The sequence below is a fragment of the Hippopotamus amphibius genome, chromosome 1, assembly GCF_030028045.1.
Source record: "Hippopotamus amphibius kiboko isolate mHipAmp2 chromosome 1, mHipAmp2.hap2, whole genome shotgun sequence".
In the NCBI taxonomy this organism is placed as follows: domain Eukaryota; kingdom Metazoa; phylum Chordata; class Mammalia; order Artiodactyla; family Hippopotamidae; genus Hippopotamus; species Hippopotamus amphibius.
Genome location: NC_080186.1, coordinates 73,566,757 through 73,581,693, shown reverse-complemented (window position 1 = coordinate 73,581,693; position 14,937 = coordinate 73,566,757). Strand labels below are relative to the sequence as shown.

At 36.8% G+C, this 14,937-nt stretch overlaps 1 protein-coding gene across 3 annotated transcripts in view; it reads right to left on the bottom strand.

Annotated features, from left to right (window-relative positions):
- Positions 1-14,937, bottom strand: part of PTGER3 (prostaglandin E receptor 3) — a 192,690-nt gene that overhangs the window by 92,987 nt on the left and 84,766 nt on the right. For 2 of the 3 annotated variants that reach the window (XM_057716289.1, XM_057716296.1), the window contains one exon: positions 9,737-14,534. The exons of the other annotated variant lie outside the window; for it this stretch is intronic. In XM_057716289.1, the coding sequence (XP_057572272.1) occupies positions 14,531-14,534 (4 nt within the window). In that variant the 3' untranslated portion in view covers positions 9,737-14,530. Of the gene's footprint in view, positions 1-9,736; positions 14,535-14,937 lie in introns of those variants that run through there. 3 annotated transcript variants of the gene reach the window in all.

Sequence of the window (14,937 nt, the reverse complement as noted above, 5' to 3'; positions counted from 1 at the left end):
CTGCCTTCTTGAAAGCTGTTTCCACTGCATCACATGTCTTTGCTTTATTAATTCAAGGTCAATGTAGGTTTTATAGAGCCCTAAAAGTAGAAGTGTTTGCCAGTCAGATGACTTTGAATTAGAATATGCTTTAATAGCCTGGACAGTTTACAGATTTTTCAGTGTGCAAATCCATAACTTCCTTTCATCTGAAAGGGGCACCACATTCTACAAGCACTCCAATGTATTTTTTTCTGCATAAAATGCCAAAATACTCTTGCATTTCTTCCAGAGATGTGCTGAGTTATACCCATACATGTGGAAAATTTTTCATTGACTAAAGCATCAATCTGTAGCAATTCTGAACCATATGCTGTTCTTACCATAAGTCTAAACTGGGTAATTTGAGTGACCAACCTGTTTTCTCAACTTTGCTAAAAATATGCCTATCTCTGCCCATATTTAAAATGACTGGTTGCTGATAATCTCCCACCTCACCAAGTAAGTCAACATGTGTATAAGGCTTGAAACAAGCAGGCCTGGATACAAAAGCTAAGCTGGGAAGGACCTTACTCTTTATAAACTAAGTACTTCTGCAGTGCTGCTGTTTTGTTTTGTTCTGTTTTCTTTTGTATTCTATCTTTACTGTTGAGATTCTGCTCACCAGTACTTCCATTTCTTCTTTTTCTCTGTGCATGATAGGCTTCTACTTCCTCACCCTCTTGGGTGGACACAGCGTACTCCTTGCTCTGGAAGTAGGAGCCGCTGCACAATTCCTCCCTCCTCCCACCGCAGGGTCTAGTGAAGCCTGTGTTAGCCCGAGTCTCTGATGAGGATGACCTGCACTAAGTCTCCCCACCCAACCCTCAACAGACATGTTGTATGAGAGCAAAAGATCTTTGCTGTTTTAAGACACTAAAATTTAGAGGTTTATGGTTGTTATTGCTGCTGCTACATAACCTCATCTCTTTGACTGCTATATGTTCCTTCACATTCTTGACGTGAAGGAAAATACAAATTTCCAAATTAGAGAAGCATGACAGATAGTATAGTTGGCAGAAGATGAGGAGGTTTGGGTTGAAATGGACCTGGTTTTAATCCAGTCTCTGTACCTTACTCACTCTCTGAGCCTTCTTTTTCTCAGCTATAAAAGTGAGATAATAGCATAGTTGTGCTATGACAATTTAATGTCAAGTGCCTAGCAGAATGTGAAACCATAGATGATGTTCAATGAAAATAGCTATTTTTGTGAGGAGTAATGGTAAATAGACTAACGTCTGGAAGGATATATCCATGCGGGCAGGACAGGAATAGAGACGGCAGAAATGCGGGGAATTGCCATATATCCCCTCACTTCTCCTTTCTTCTCCCCCTGCAAGCTTCTTCCTAGTCACGAGCATGCCTTTCTCTCCCTCTGTGTACCCTGATGCTTTCTTTGCCCTCTTCCAACTCCTCTGTTACAAACTGCTCCCAGGAAAGTATGTATCACTCATTAAATCATTCATTAAAATAGCTGCATTTTAACTAACAGGAAATAACTTGAGTTAATGGACTAAAACTCCAACATGGTATTCATCTCATGGTATTCAGGTGAAGGGCAGTGGGATAGCTTTCACCCAAACCCAGGATGGCAAAGAGGATCCCCCCAAGCTTGTTAGATCCGCTAAGTCAGGTAGGTCTCCTGTGTAGTCTTTAAAGAAGACTTTGATAAGGCTTCCGTTTATGAGGCTGTCTAGAATCTGCTGGGGAAAGTACCATGATAGTTTGGCAGGGTCTTCCATGGGCTCACCACTGGGGACTGGCTGTACTAGTGCTGTGTGTTTGCATGACTTGAAAATTTACAGTGCCTTTGCATGCTATCTCCATGTTAAGCTTCACTGGAGATGATAGAACTAAAGTGTAAAGCTTTTAAGTCATTTACCAAATTCACATAGATAGGAAGTGGAGGAGTATATATCCAAAACCAGTACCTCTGATTTCAAGTCTAATACACTTTCTCCTTTTCACTATCACAGGTTTTTTTTTTTTCTGTCCCTGCAGGTGATAATGTCTCAACGTTAAGAGCACATGCTATCATAAAATGAAAATACTTCTTTTCAGTCATATAGTTGGGAATGTGAAATTACGCTTTCTACATTTATAAAATAACTGAAAGAAAGAAGACATATGAGGGCTAATAAAAAACTATAAACATGCTCTTGAAAATAAAATTAAAGTGAGATCCTGTATAGCAATGTGTTTTAGCTAAGAATGATACCCATGGTTTCAGAGAATTTTCAACTCTTCCTACATGAATGAAAAGAGAAGGAAATGAGGAAAGATGAAAGATTTTTAAGTCCCATCATTTCTTTAAGAAACTGTAATTGTTTTCTTCTGGCTAATATAATTTCTAACATTCTATCTCTCTCAATCATTTTTTTTCCTCAGATCTTTGTTGGAGTATAATTTTTTTACAATGTCTCAATCAATTTTAAACACTGGAAAGATCTTGAAAGATGCAATGAAAATACAAGATTCATAGCCAGGCAAACCTGGGTTTGAACACTAGTTCTATCATCTAAAATTATAGACGTTGGAAAAGCAAGGTAATTAAGTCCTAATTTAGAGACGGGTCTCAAGTTTTTCATCTTTAAAATGGAAGTTTACATTAACATTCTTATAGGATGGTAGTGAGTATTATATGAGATAGTGAATAGAAAGCATTTGTATATTGTAAATTTTAGAAAATGTTACTTTATCTTCTCTTTGCATCATATAGATTCACATTGTTCTCTGATTCCTATTCCCAAGTAACACACAGTCAAGATTTTATTAACTTAATAAGCATCAGAAGGAAGGAGGGAAAGAAGGGAGGGAGGAAAGAAGGGAGGAAGGGAGGAAGGAGAGAAAGGAAGGAGGGAGTGAATGAAAGAAAAATCCCTATTAAGAAAAGCAATTCAAAAATTGGGTGGAGATACTTTTCCTTCTCTGAATGATGCAATATTGTTTTATCAGTAGAGATTGGAAGGCCCTGGAGTTATCCTGCCCTTGGCCTCTTTCCCCAGTAGAGGCCTAAGAGATATAAAACCTTTTTATAACACTTCTGATAATATTACTAGAAACTGGTCATTTGTTCCCAAAGCAGAACCTCCTATTTGAAAGACTTTTAGCCCTGTTAGATTTTGTCATTTGTTAATGGATAAAATTGTTACAGGAATATATTTCAGGGCTGCTAATTCATCACTATACACAATTATACATTTTTATTTCAGACAACTGACCAGATACCTAATGTAAACCTGAGGCAGAGGAATTTCCCAGTACCCAGTATAGGACTGGTCTTAGCTGAAATTTGGCTGTTTATAGCACCTCAGATAGCTATTTCCATCTTCACCTAAGTGGAGAACCTCTACGGGTTTGGGCAGTTATCTTCACCATGAAGAAGGCTTAGTTTCCCATACGGTTTCAGAGTCTGAAATGTGAAATTGTTAAGTACGTGGTGAGTGTTCTCAAATGGATCATAGCAATGTGGTCCCTCTATTCCGGCAATCGTTAGTATATAGACAGATAGCCTAGGTAATTATAGGCGTTTACAATTTGGTTTTATGGGGAACCATTTCAAGAAAATGATTTGTTCAGCTGTGTACCAGATTAGTAACAGCTGGGTGTTGGCAAAATCTCCCACTGTGACTGTGAAAACACAGCAAGAAGTGTTGATAGAAAAAGAACTTTAGAAATATGCTGAAAGTTTCATTATTCTTCCAAAAACAATTGCATCACTTCCTAGAAACATAAGTACATGTCTTTTCAACCACTATTTTTCTTTTTTTAAAAATAATAGGGGCGTACATAAATACAGTGATGAGATGAAAAAGTACAGCCAATGGAATTTTACTGGCACAGCTTATAAATTAGGATTAGATTAACATTGAACAATGTTCCATGTGATCATGAATAGCTTTTAGAGGCCTCCAGAGCACTCACATGACCTGGTGTCAACAGTCAGACCTTGACATCAAAGAGACTAGGACAGGCAGTTGACCCTCAACCCAAGAAGAGACTTCAATTAGCAGATAAAACAGAGGTACAAATGCTTGTGATGCTCTTTTGAAGGTTTATTTGTGTACAAGCATGAAATCGTAAATTAAAATCCCCAAATAAGCAAGCTGACTCAAGAAGGCAGTAGCTGGACCACCGTTACCCTCTGGGCTCAGTAATAGCATTGTATACCTGTTTGAATGCCCACTTGTTCAAATGACTTTGTAAATCCTTAATTATCCTCTTTAAATGAGTAGCATCTGATTTCCCTTCAAACTTCAACCTCTAGATGAGTATATTGCTCTGATTTGGAAATTACTAGAGTAAAAATGTGACTGTTCAAAGCAGTGAAATCTATCTGAGTTGATAACACAAGTGCAGGAATTCTTACAACCTCCCACTCTTCCCAACGTAAATAGAGCAATTTGACTTTAGTCTAATTTGATCATTTAAAACCTGTTACAAACACAAATATCTTTCCCACCACTTGTTTTAAATGAGGTTTTTACTGTTTGTTTGTTTATTTATTTATGGGAAAAACTTCCAGATATTTCAGTGTCAGACATATGATCACTTTTGAATTGTCTTTCCTAATTGGAGCCAGGGCTGGCATGCATCATTGAGATTTTTATTCAATTCCTGACCCATTAAATCCCCAAAGCAACATCATTTAGGTCTTGTGATCTTGGAGTTTAGATTTGGCTTCCTCTCTAAATCAACCAACCAATCTGTTATGGTTGAATTGCTCCCCTGCCCCAATCAAATCCATATGTCAAAGTCCTAAACCCTAGTACTTCACAATGTGACCTTATTTGAAAAATACGGTCATTGCAGATGCAATTAGTTAAGATGAGGTCCTGCTGGAGTAGAACATGCCCCTAATCCAATATGACTTTCTTACAGAAAAAGAGAAGTTTGGACATGAGACACACAGGAGAACACTATATGGGGTGATGAGTCTACAAGCCAAGGGATGCCAAAGCTTGCCAGCAAACCACCAGAAACTAGGAGATTAGCATGGGGTAGAATCTCCCTCACAGTCCGTGGAGGGAACCAACCCTGCTAACTCCTTGATTTTGGGCTTCCAGCCTCTAGAACTGCGAGAAGTAAATTCTGCTGTTAAAGCCACCCAGTATGTGGTACTTTGTTACGGCAGCACTAGCAAACTAACACACCTTCTTCACTGCTGTGGCAGCAAATAGCCTCCTTGGCTGATTAGTGATTCCCTTTTTATATCTGTTCCTTTGCATTAAATAAGCATATTTGCACATTAGCAGTGTTCCTAGTTAGCCTTCAAAATGACTGACTTTTTTTTTTTTTTTTTTTAAAAAGGACAATATCTTTCAGCATTGCCTTGGCCTTCCAAAAGGTGAAAAAAGATGAGACTTGGAAGAGAGAGCAAGACAGTTTGTTATCTGCTTACACCTTCCTTTAAAAACATATCGTAGCAACTGGCTGGGTACATACTAACATTGAAAAACATTTTGATAGAAGTGTGAGCCTCAATCATAAATAGTCAGGACCAACTGGGCATTCAGCCGATGTTTTTAAGGGGGAGCTAAGCAGGAGGATTTCAAGTAGGAAAGTAAATAACAAGAATATTTGTGGGGATTTCCCTGGTGGCACAGTGGTTAAGAATCCGCCTGCCAATGCAGGGGACACAGGTTCGAGCCCTGGTCCAGGAAGATCCCACATGCTGCGAGCCACAACTACTGAGCCCATGTGCCACAACTACTGAAGCCCACGAGCCTAGAACCGGTGCTCCTCAACAAAGAAGCCACCACAATAAGAAGCCTGAGCACTGCAACGAAGAGTAGCCTCCACTTGCCACAACTAGAGAAAGCTTGTGTGCAGCAACGAAGACCCAATGCAGCCAAAAATAAATAAATAAATAAATAAGTTTATAAAAAAAAAATTTCAAAAAAAAAAAAATATTTGTGATCAGGAGAGAGAGAGGAGCACGACACTAATCATTTGGGAAACCAAAAGGAATCCACAAAATCAAACTACTCTTTAGAAAATAGAAAAGGAGGACTGATGTCAAGGGAAAAGCAGCATTCAGCACCTGGATTGAAGTCATGACTTTCCTAGTCCTAGGAGAATCTGGATCAGGTGAGTTTCCTAAATTGCAGCTACACTCCCAACTTCCAGCTCTCTGGGCCACAATTTGACATATGGAGTTCTCAAACTTCAGCATGTAGGAAAATCACCCAGAGACTTCTAAAGCACAGATTGCTGGGCTCCCGCCTCCGGGGTTTCTGATTCAGGAGGTCAGATGGGGCCAAATAATTTGCATTTCTAATAAATTTCCAGGTGATGCTAATGCACTGGTCTAGGGATGTACTTTGAGAACCTCCGGACTACATCAGTGTTGCCACATCTGCTTGTTAAGAAGAATCACCTAGGAGAAGTTTATTTCAAAAATACAAAATCTTAGGTTCCATGACAGACTTTCTGACTCATAACCTCCAGGGAAGGGATTATTTTCTATTTTCATAAACTTTGCGTGATTAGTATGATTAGGCAAGTTTGAGAAACACTGCACCAAATCTCCATGAATTCCTTTTCGGCATGTCATTTTCCCACCTGGTACCAATGGGTGAGTTTTGCAATATGGTAGTAGTTGTATAAGAAGTTAAGAGAATCACAATCACTGGGTTCTGTAATCCTAATCTATTGATACTAGATCTATAGGACAACCATAGTAACGTACACCTCTTCACGAACAAATGTCCTGGGAGACAGTCTTTCTTAATACCAACCGGCCCTGGTATCATGAAGCAGTCCAGAGCCCACACTGAAATAGGCCCGGGGGATGTAGCTTTTACTGGCAACTCTAATACTTCTCTTCTGCTCCTAATTATCCCATAACCATGTCCTTCTTCCAATATTAATGGAGGCTTTAGCCTCAGGTTGTTTCCTCTTTTGTTCCACAAGTACTTAGTGCGAGTTATACTCCAGGAGTTTTATTTCAAAACCACTTTCTCATTTTTTTTCTTGGTGGTAATATTCTTGCCGTCACCTGCAGAGGAAATCTCATTGGTTCAGTGGCTTGTTGATGGTAATTCAAGTTAACTGTTTAAAGGGTGGTTGGAGATTTGCAAAGAGCTTGTAGTAAAATTGCTTGGGGCCCAACTATGTCCATGTGCTGCTTTGGTACACACGTAATTCTCATCTCTCAGATCCAAATTCCAGCCACTTACTCCATAGTGAGGCATCCTGTAAATGGCTTTCTTTGGACCATCTTTTACCTCTGGGGATGTATAGTTGTCTTAAGAATAATGGCCTCAGACATATCATATCTAATCTTTTCAGAAACTCTACAATGTGTTTGTTACTCTTTTACAAACAAGGAAACTGAAGCTGAGATTAAATATAGAATCTTCAAAGTCACCTAACTAGCTAGTGTCAGTCAGGACTCAAGGCCATAACTGTCCAACTTCAAAGCCTGGCTGTCTCTACAAGACTGCAGTGTTCTGCCTTTGAAGAAATTCAGGATCAAGTTGGAAAGCAATATTTCAATTTGCTATTTTTTTCTTGAGCTTCTAAGACTGCAACTAAACTCTAGTCAAGCGAGGTAGTGTTGTGGCACTCTTTCTCAGTTTTGTCAGTTACCTCCACAGAATCTCTGCCAACTTCAAGTGATTCTAGTTCTGTGATTGGAAAGTCAATAATTGGACAGTTATTCAGAAAGTGTGGCTAATTACCTGCTTTAAGTAATATAAAGATAGTTCAGACCTTGAATTATCTTGCATTATTGCTGTTGCTCAAAGTCTCATTGCTGATTGTTGTACATCTTCTTTCTGTTCTTTCCTTCACCAGCAAGGAGTTATTGAATACAAGTTCTATGCCATACACCTGACACAGGGATGAAAAAAAACACACCCCTGCCTTGGCTAGCAAAGAAGATGGTCAAATACACCAACAAATTATAACACAGATGGATGTCTTATCAATTTGAGTTGAAACTCATAAAAGATGAGTTAGCGTTACTCATGTAGAGAAGAGCAGAGGGAGTATCTAGCAGAGAAGGAACATTATGAGCAAAGCATGGAAGGGTTAGATGGCAGTTTGGCATGGCTGGGAAACAAGCTGGATGTGGAAGAGCAGACCAGAGGCTCAGCAGAGACTAGATCGTAGAAAGCCCTGTAGACTAAGTTAAGTTGTTTTAACTTTATCCCTAAGGCTATAGGGAAAGATTAAAGATGTTGTGAAGTAAAATAGCATAAACAGATTTTCATTTGATTAACAAAATATTACTCTGACAGCAGATGTGAAGGATGATTAAAGGGCCCAAGACCAGAACCAGGACATGGGTTACTGGGGTAATTCAGATGGGAAATGATGGAGGCATAGGTTTAAAACATGGCAGTGATGATGGAGAGAGAGAATTAAGAAATACTGGTAGAACTAACAGAACTTAAAGGAAGGTTATATATATAGAAAGAAGGTTAACTCAGCCTTTTTTTCCAAAGTCTTATTAAAAATATATTACTACGTTTTCCCTGTTCCCTCCAATTCTCTTAGCATGACACTTGCTTAATTTTGCTTGAATATCTATTTCTACTCTTACCAGCAGAAGCTGGAGCCTCTCCCACCACCACCACTACAACAGTTAGCAAGTATTTATGGAGCACATGTTACTATATCATACTTTGTCTAGTATTATAACAAATTCACATCTCTTTGCTTTAACCCTGCATTTCTATTGGTAGTCTCTGTTTGGTTTAACCTCGTATTTTAAATGGTATTGTGGGTTTTTTAGCATGTAATCTCTTCTGCCCTTCCTGTGTCATAGTATTTTCATGCTTATTACTTACTTTCTCATGTTTTTTATGTATACCTGCACTTTTATTTTTTATTATTTTCTCTAAGTAATGATGCATAAGTACTTCTTGTCTATTTCCAAAGCATTTAAAAAGATTTAAGATGTCAATTGTAAGTTAAATAAATCGATAAAAACCATAATCAGCAACTACTAACTTTCTTTAAGAAATCAACTGACTGTTATTCATTTCCTAAGGCTCTGGTATACTTAATTTGGAAAAGAAAACACTATACTTTGCTCAAAAGTCATAAAGGAAAATTTTCTACTGCCCTCATATGTGCAAATTATGTTCATTTTATTCCACATGCTATATATCTTCAGCAATACCTTCATTAACTTCTAAGTGTAGTAAAATTCAGCTCCTATACCAAGGTAAGAAATAACTTGGCTTACCAAAAGACAAGGTTTCTATTTATCTCACTTATTCTTTTTCTAACAGCAGTCACCCCGTGTTCAACAGATATTAGCAGTTGTTTTCTTCAAGAAGTCTAAAGAAGATTCCCGGCACCACTCAAATTTAGAGACTGACCACAATAGCACAACATCAAAGAGGAAAAGTAAAATCAATTGTCAACTAAAGGCCATCTTTCCCCATATTGTGCATATCTAGTGTCTCAGGCATCACTCATGTAGATTGCAGTCTGGCCACTTAGACTTGCCATCAAGTTTTTATTGAGCAATTTCTATGTGCTTAGCACAGTGCTAGGCTCTGTAAGTACAAAAGAAGCCTCTGTAGGTAAAGCAGAAGTCCAAGCAGAAGTCCTGCCCACAAGTGGCTTACGATATGGTTGAGTATTAAAAAAAAAAAAAAAGAAAACAACTACAAAAGCTCTTAAAATGCATACTGTAGAAATTATTTTTATATAAAAAAACATTTCAGATAATGACAATAAAATAGCCTTAGAACATGAATAAAACAGAGAAACACTTTAATCCATGGAGTAAGTGACATATTTTGAATTAAAATATTCAGTAAAAGCCTGGATTAATGAAAAACATAAGTGCAAATATTTTTTAAGACAGCCATTACACATTTAAGTATTCATAGTAATTAATTAAAAGCATATCAAGCAAGGTATATTTTATTCAGATACTTAAGGTGCCTGCATAATTACAATTATCTTAACAATAGACTTCTTTTAAATGTGCTTCCAACTACTGAAGATGTTGAAAAAACTTTTGTTCTCTTAAGTAGCTTATATGGTTTCCTTACAACCTGGTTTTCATTATTCATTTAATTTTTAAAAGTCATTCTTGTAGACACTAAAAATGTAGATCAATTCAATACATTTTCATGTATTTCATGGACCAAAGTCCCCTTATAAGATATATATACACATTCACATACAAAAGATAGTGACTTTAACTTTCTTCTCCTTCCTTGGGAGAATTTAGATAAATATAACTTCTGATGGAAGCTCAGTCTTCTAACCCCAATATCCCCTGTTTCCTTTCCTCGCCCTGGTTCTGAGATCTTGGCATGGCTTGGTATGCCTCTTCACATTACCTGTCCCAACCTCTTTTGGGAGCAGCACAGCTGGATTTTTTGTTTATTTTGTTTCACACTGGGTAGTCGTGGTGCTGAATGAAATCACAGGTTCTGTAATAGAATGGTGGTGGAAGAAGGCAGGAGTTTGTTTCTTCCAATGCAAAAGTCATAGATCTACGTGTAGTCAGGAACCAGGTCTATACGGCCCACTTATGAAGCATATTACTATCATACTTTTTGGTATATGGATCCCATAGAGCTTTACAGTAGTTACTATAATTGCAGTAAGTTGCAGATCAAGCACTATTTTCCACATGTAACATTCTTTTAGCAGAGTTCCTAAGAATTTTATTTACTTACTTATTTGAGATTTAGTTCTGTCCTCAATTACATAATTATGAGAACCCTTGTTTATTGAGGATAAAAAAGAAAATGTAGATGAGGGCACTTATTAAAAATCAGTGAGTGTGTTGCTGAATCATTATTCAGAACTTCTGAGAACATATGTTACAGAGGCTATTTTCTTAGGGGAATTTAGCATGCAATGTATACATTTCTGTGGGTTAAAAATAGAAGTAACAAAAGTATTTTATACTGACGTATATTGTCCCTACATCAGATTTCAAATGAATTGGACAAAGGTCTTCCTAATTGTGTGAGAAATATCTTTATCAAATAATCATTTTTCCAATTTTATCACATTATTTTTATATAGAGAGCTTTACTAAACATTATCATATTAATCTGCATGTGATTATTTCTGCCTGGATGCAGGATTTTTAAATCAGGAAAGTTTAACATGAAATTTCTCAAGGTGAACAACATCATGGAGACAAAGTGCTTTCTATCACTTTATTTAAATTTGCAACAGCTAATCTTGTACATAAATGTTACTTTTGTTGAGAGTTTACCAAATAAGCCTTTCTCTTGGTGTCAAATACTGCACTAGTGCTATGAGACCTATGAAGATAATATAAGGAAAGTGTCCTGTCCATTAGGAAATAGAATTTTGTCAAGGGAAAAAGACATACATAATGAAAATATTTATGGAACAATACAGTAATCATCAAAATGATCACTTTATAACTTCAGAGCTGGGGAGAGAGGTAAGAAGATAACAGACACAGTAGTCCTCCCTTATTCTTGGGGAATACATTCCAAGACCCTAGTGAGTACCTGAAACGGCAGATGGTACTGAACCCTATACATATTATGTTTTTTCCTGTACATATATACCTGTTTTAAAGTTTAATTTATGAATTAGTAAAGAGATTAACAATAACCAATAATAAAACAGAACAATTATAACGCTATATTGTTATAAAAGTTATGTGAATGTGGTCTCTCTTGCTCTCTCTCTCTAAATATTTTATTGTACAAATTTAATGCCTTTTCTGTCTTAACTCAGCACTGATCATGCACCATGGCTGTAACTTTTGAGGTTTGAGGTGTGACAGCAAAACTAGCACAAATTTCTTTTTCCTTCTTCACAATTTCAAGGACAGATTTCTTCTTACATAGATTTTAGCAACCTCAGCATATGATTTTTTTTCTTTTCTTATTAAGTTGAGAACTTTCATTTAAAGGAAGCACTTTACAACTTCTCTTTGGCATATCCAAATGGCCAAGCATCACTACTCTTGGGCTTTGGAGCTATTATTATTATTATTATTATTGGCATGTCTCACAGCTTGTGGGATCTTAGTTCCCTGACCAGGGATTGAATCCCAGGCCCTGGGCAGTGAAAGCTCAGAATCTTAACCCCTGGACCACCAGGGAATTCCCCTGGGCCATTATGAAGTAAAAAACATATTAAGTGCTTGGACCCAAGCACTGCAAAACCTCAACAGTGGACCTGATAACTGAGTAGGCTACCTCGTGACAATGATGAACGGGATACTCATGTCCCAGGTAAAACAAAGCAGAACCCTAGGCAATTTCATCACGCTATTTAGAATAGCACGCAATTTAACCCTTATGAACTGTTTACTTCTGGAATTTTCCATTTAATATTTTCAGGCTGTGCTTAACCACTGGGAGCTAAAACTGCAGATAAGGAGGGGCTTCTGTACTTAAATTATCCAAGGCCTAAGGACAAGGTGAGATTTGCACGTGCAGGAGATGAGTAGGTTTTATGTGGGTAGAAATAACCATGAGGTATTAGAATCAAGAATAGCATCCAGGGATTTGAAGTTGATTCTGTCCATGACATTTCATCCCACACAGTCAGGAAGCCAGTTTATAGATGAATTGAGAACTCATATTATACAGTTAGAGGTAAGTCTAGATAAAGAATTAATCACAGTTAATATGTATTGAGTACCTATTGTGTTACACTCACTTTACATACCTTATCACAATAACCCCACATGTAAGTATTATTGTCTTTAGCTTACAAATTAATTCATTGAGACTCAATGAAATTAATAACTTTCTCAAGTTCACAGAGCTAATGAGTGGCACAGCCATACTTAAATCCAAGTTTGACTCCAAAACCTATGCTTTTTTTACTAGATCACATTGTCTTATAAACGGAATATCATTGTAACAAGTCTTACATCCCACTGTGCTATAGGGAGAACAGTAAACCTGGAATCAAAAAACTTAAACTTGGATCTGAATTCTTACTTACATTAACTAAGTGACATTGGGCAAGCCCTCTGTAAACCTTATCCTCTTTTGTAAAAATAAAATAGTAAATAGATGACAGCTAGATAACCGCATAGCTGGATGATACAGACAGAGGTAACAGGAGCATGGATATTCCTATGATGGTCTGAAAATTCTACTTGCTAAATAAAATTTGTTGAATTTAAACCTGAATAAAGGGATTGTGTACAGCATCAGTTTCGTGCTGGTTACATAATGCTTGAATTTCAATATATATTTAATGAAAATAATTGTAGTTTACAGCTAATTCACACTGGTTCAGCTATCCAAAAGGAATGATGCAACCATTTTGGTTTCATCTCATTGACAGAAATGACAATGGAGTCACAGTATAGGCTCCTATTGCAAAACTACTGATACCATATTATCATCTCTTTCCAAGATGTCTTCGTAGGTGACAGCATGGCCCTTAGGTGCCTAAAGAAGGGACAATCAATAAATATGTGTTGAATTAAGTGAATGGAGAGAGGGAAAAGAAGGAGGAAGGGGAGGGGGAAAGAAAGACAAGATGAAGAAATGCTGGTTGAATTTATGAGCAGGTAAGGGCACATTAGCTGAGAGAGAGCAGATGACTCAAAGTATTTTTTTTAAAGTCCACAGAATTTCTTATTTCAGACAAACTAGACCCTTTTACTTCATAAAAAAGTAACAAAACCTGATAGTTGATAACTATGTCACTTATTAATTTTGTTTTTTGTATGCCACCCAAGAAGAAATTGTAAGAAATGCTGAATTGATAGTGGTGATTCAGAGTCTGTGCCTGGAGTTTTTTTAACGCTCCAACTCAACAGTTAATCACTTAGCCTCATTATTATTTCCTATGACATTTCAAGAGAACCCTTAGCTGCATCATACCTTTCAGTCTTCAAAGACAGAGAAATGACAATTAAGCTGATTCCTGAGTTGCTAAATGACACATAACCAGAATACAGACTTAAGGACTTTAAGTTCCCAGCTTAGCCCAGAAGAACACAACAGCTCCAAAACATTAATCACACATTTTACATAAGTGTTTTTGGTCATGGTACCCTCTTGCTTTCATTTGGCATCCTTTTCTATCCCATGAAGTTTATGTCCGATTAATTGAATTCTTGCTCTCGATAAGCTGACTTTCCACTTGCAAACACTTGTGCTGATTTTTCAAACTCATATTGTAAAAATCAAAACTACCATAAAATATAAAGATATCCACATCAGTTGAGATTCACATAAGAGTTTGAAGTTGAGGGAAAACTAATGAAAGATGGAGTTTTCTTTTTCTCATTTTTTTCACCCGTCACCATCTGTCCAATGCTGCCCAACTTCTTAAATGTATACTCAAAATCCAGTCCAAGAACCCAATTTAATGCTCAAAGGCACAGATTATAGTAATAAACTTGGTCTCAGTGGATATTACTGACAAGAAAAAAAAACATTAAAATTTTAAGAAGGACGAAAAAGAAGAAACAATCCAAGTCAAAATATAAAATTCTCCTCCTCAGGTGGGAAAAAATACACAAACTCAGGAAAGCAGGAATTGCAATAAAAAGTCCAACTCCGTTCTTTCATTATCTGTTAGAATAAAGAGAAAAAGATATAATAAGCATGGATAGGAATACTTTTTTTTTGTATGGTGTGAAGACTAAGATGTAAGTAAGGAAGATAATGTCTTAGACATCAAAACATTCTTGTTTGAAGTAATTACATCTGTGTTTTGTAAATAAAAGCAATTTAAGATTTTGGATTTGGGATTATGTAAGCCTCTGGATCATCTAATTATGCTAAGTGTATGCCTTTCTTCTGAGTAATTTTTCTAGTTTCCAAGATCGTAATCCGGAAGAATAATCAAATTATAAAACTATATCAATTGTATACACATCAAATGGTCAAAGAATCTTGCCTTAAAAACAAGCCCTAATCAGTATATAACTACATTCTAAACATATAAGGTAGAGTACCAATCAAAATAGCCATG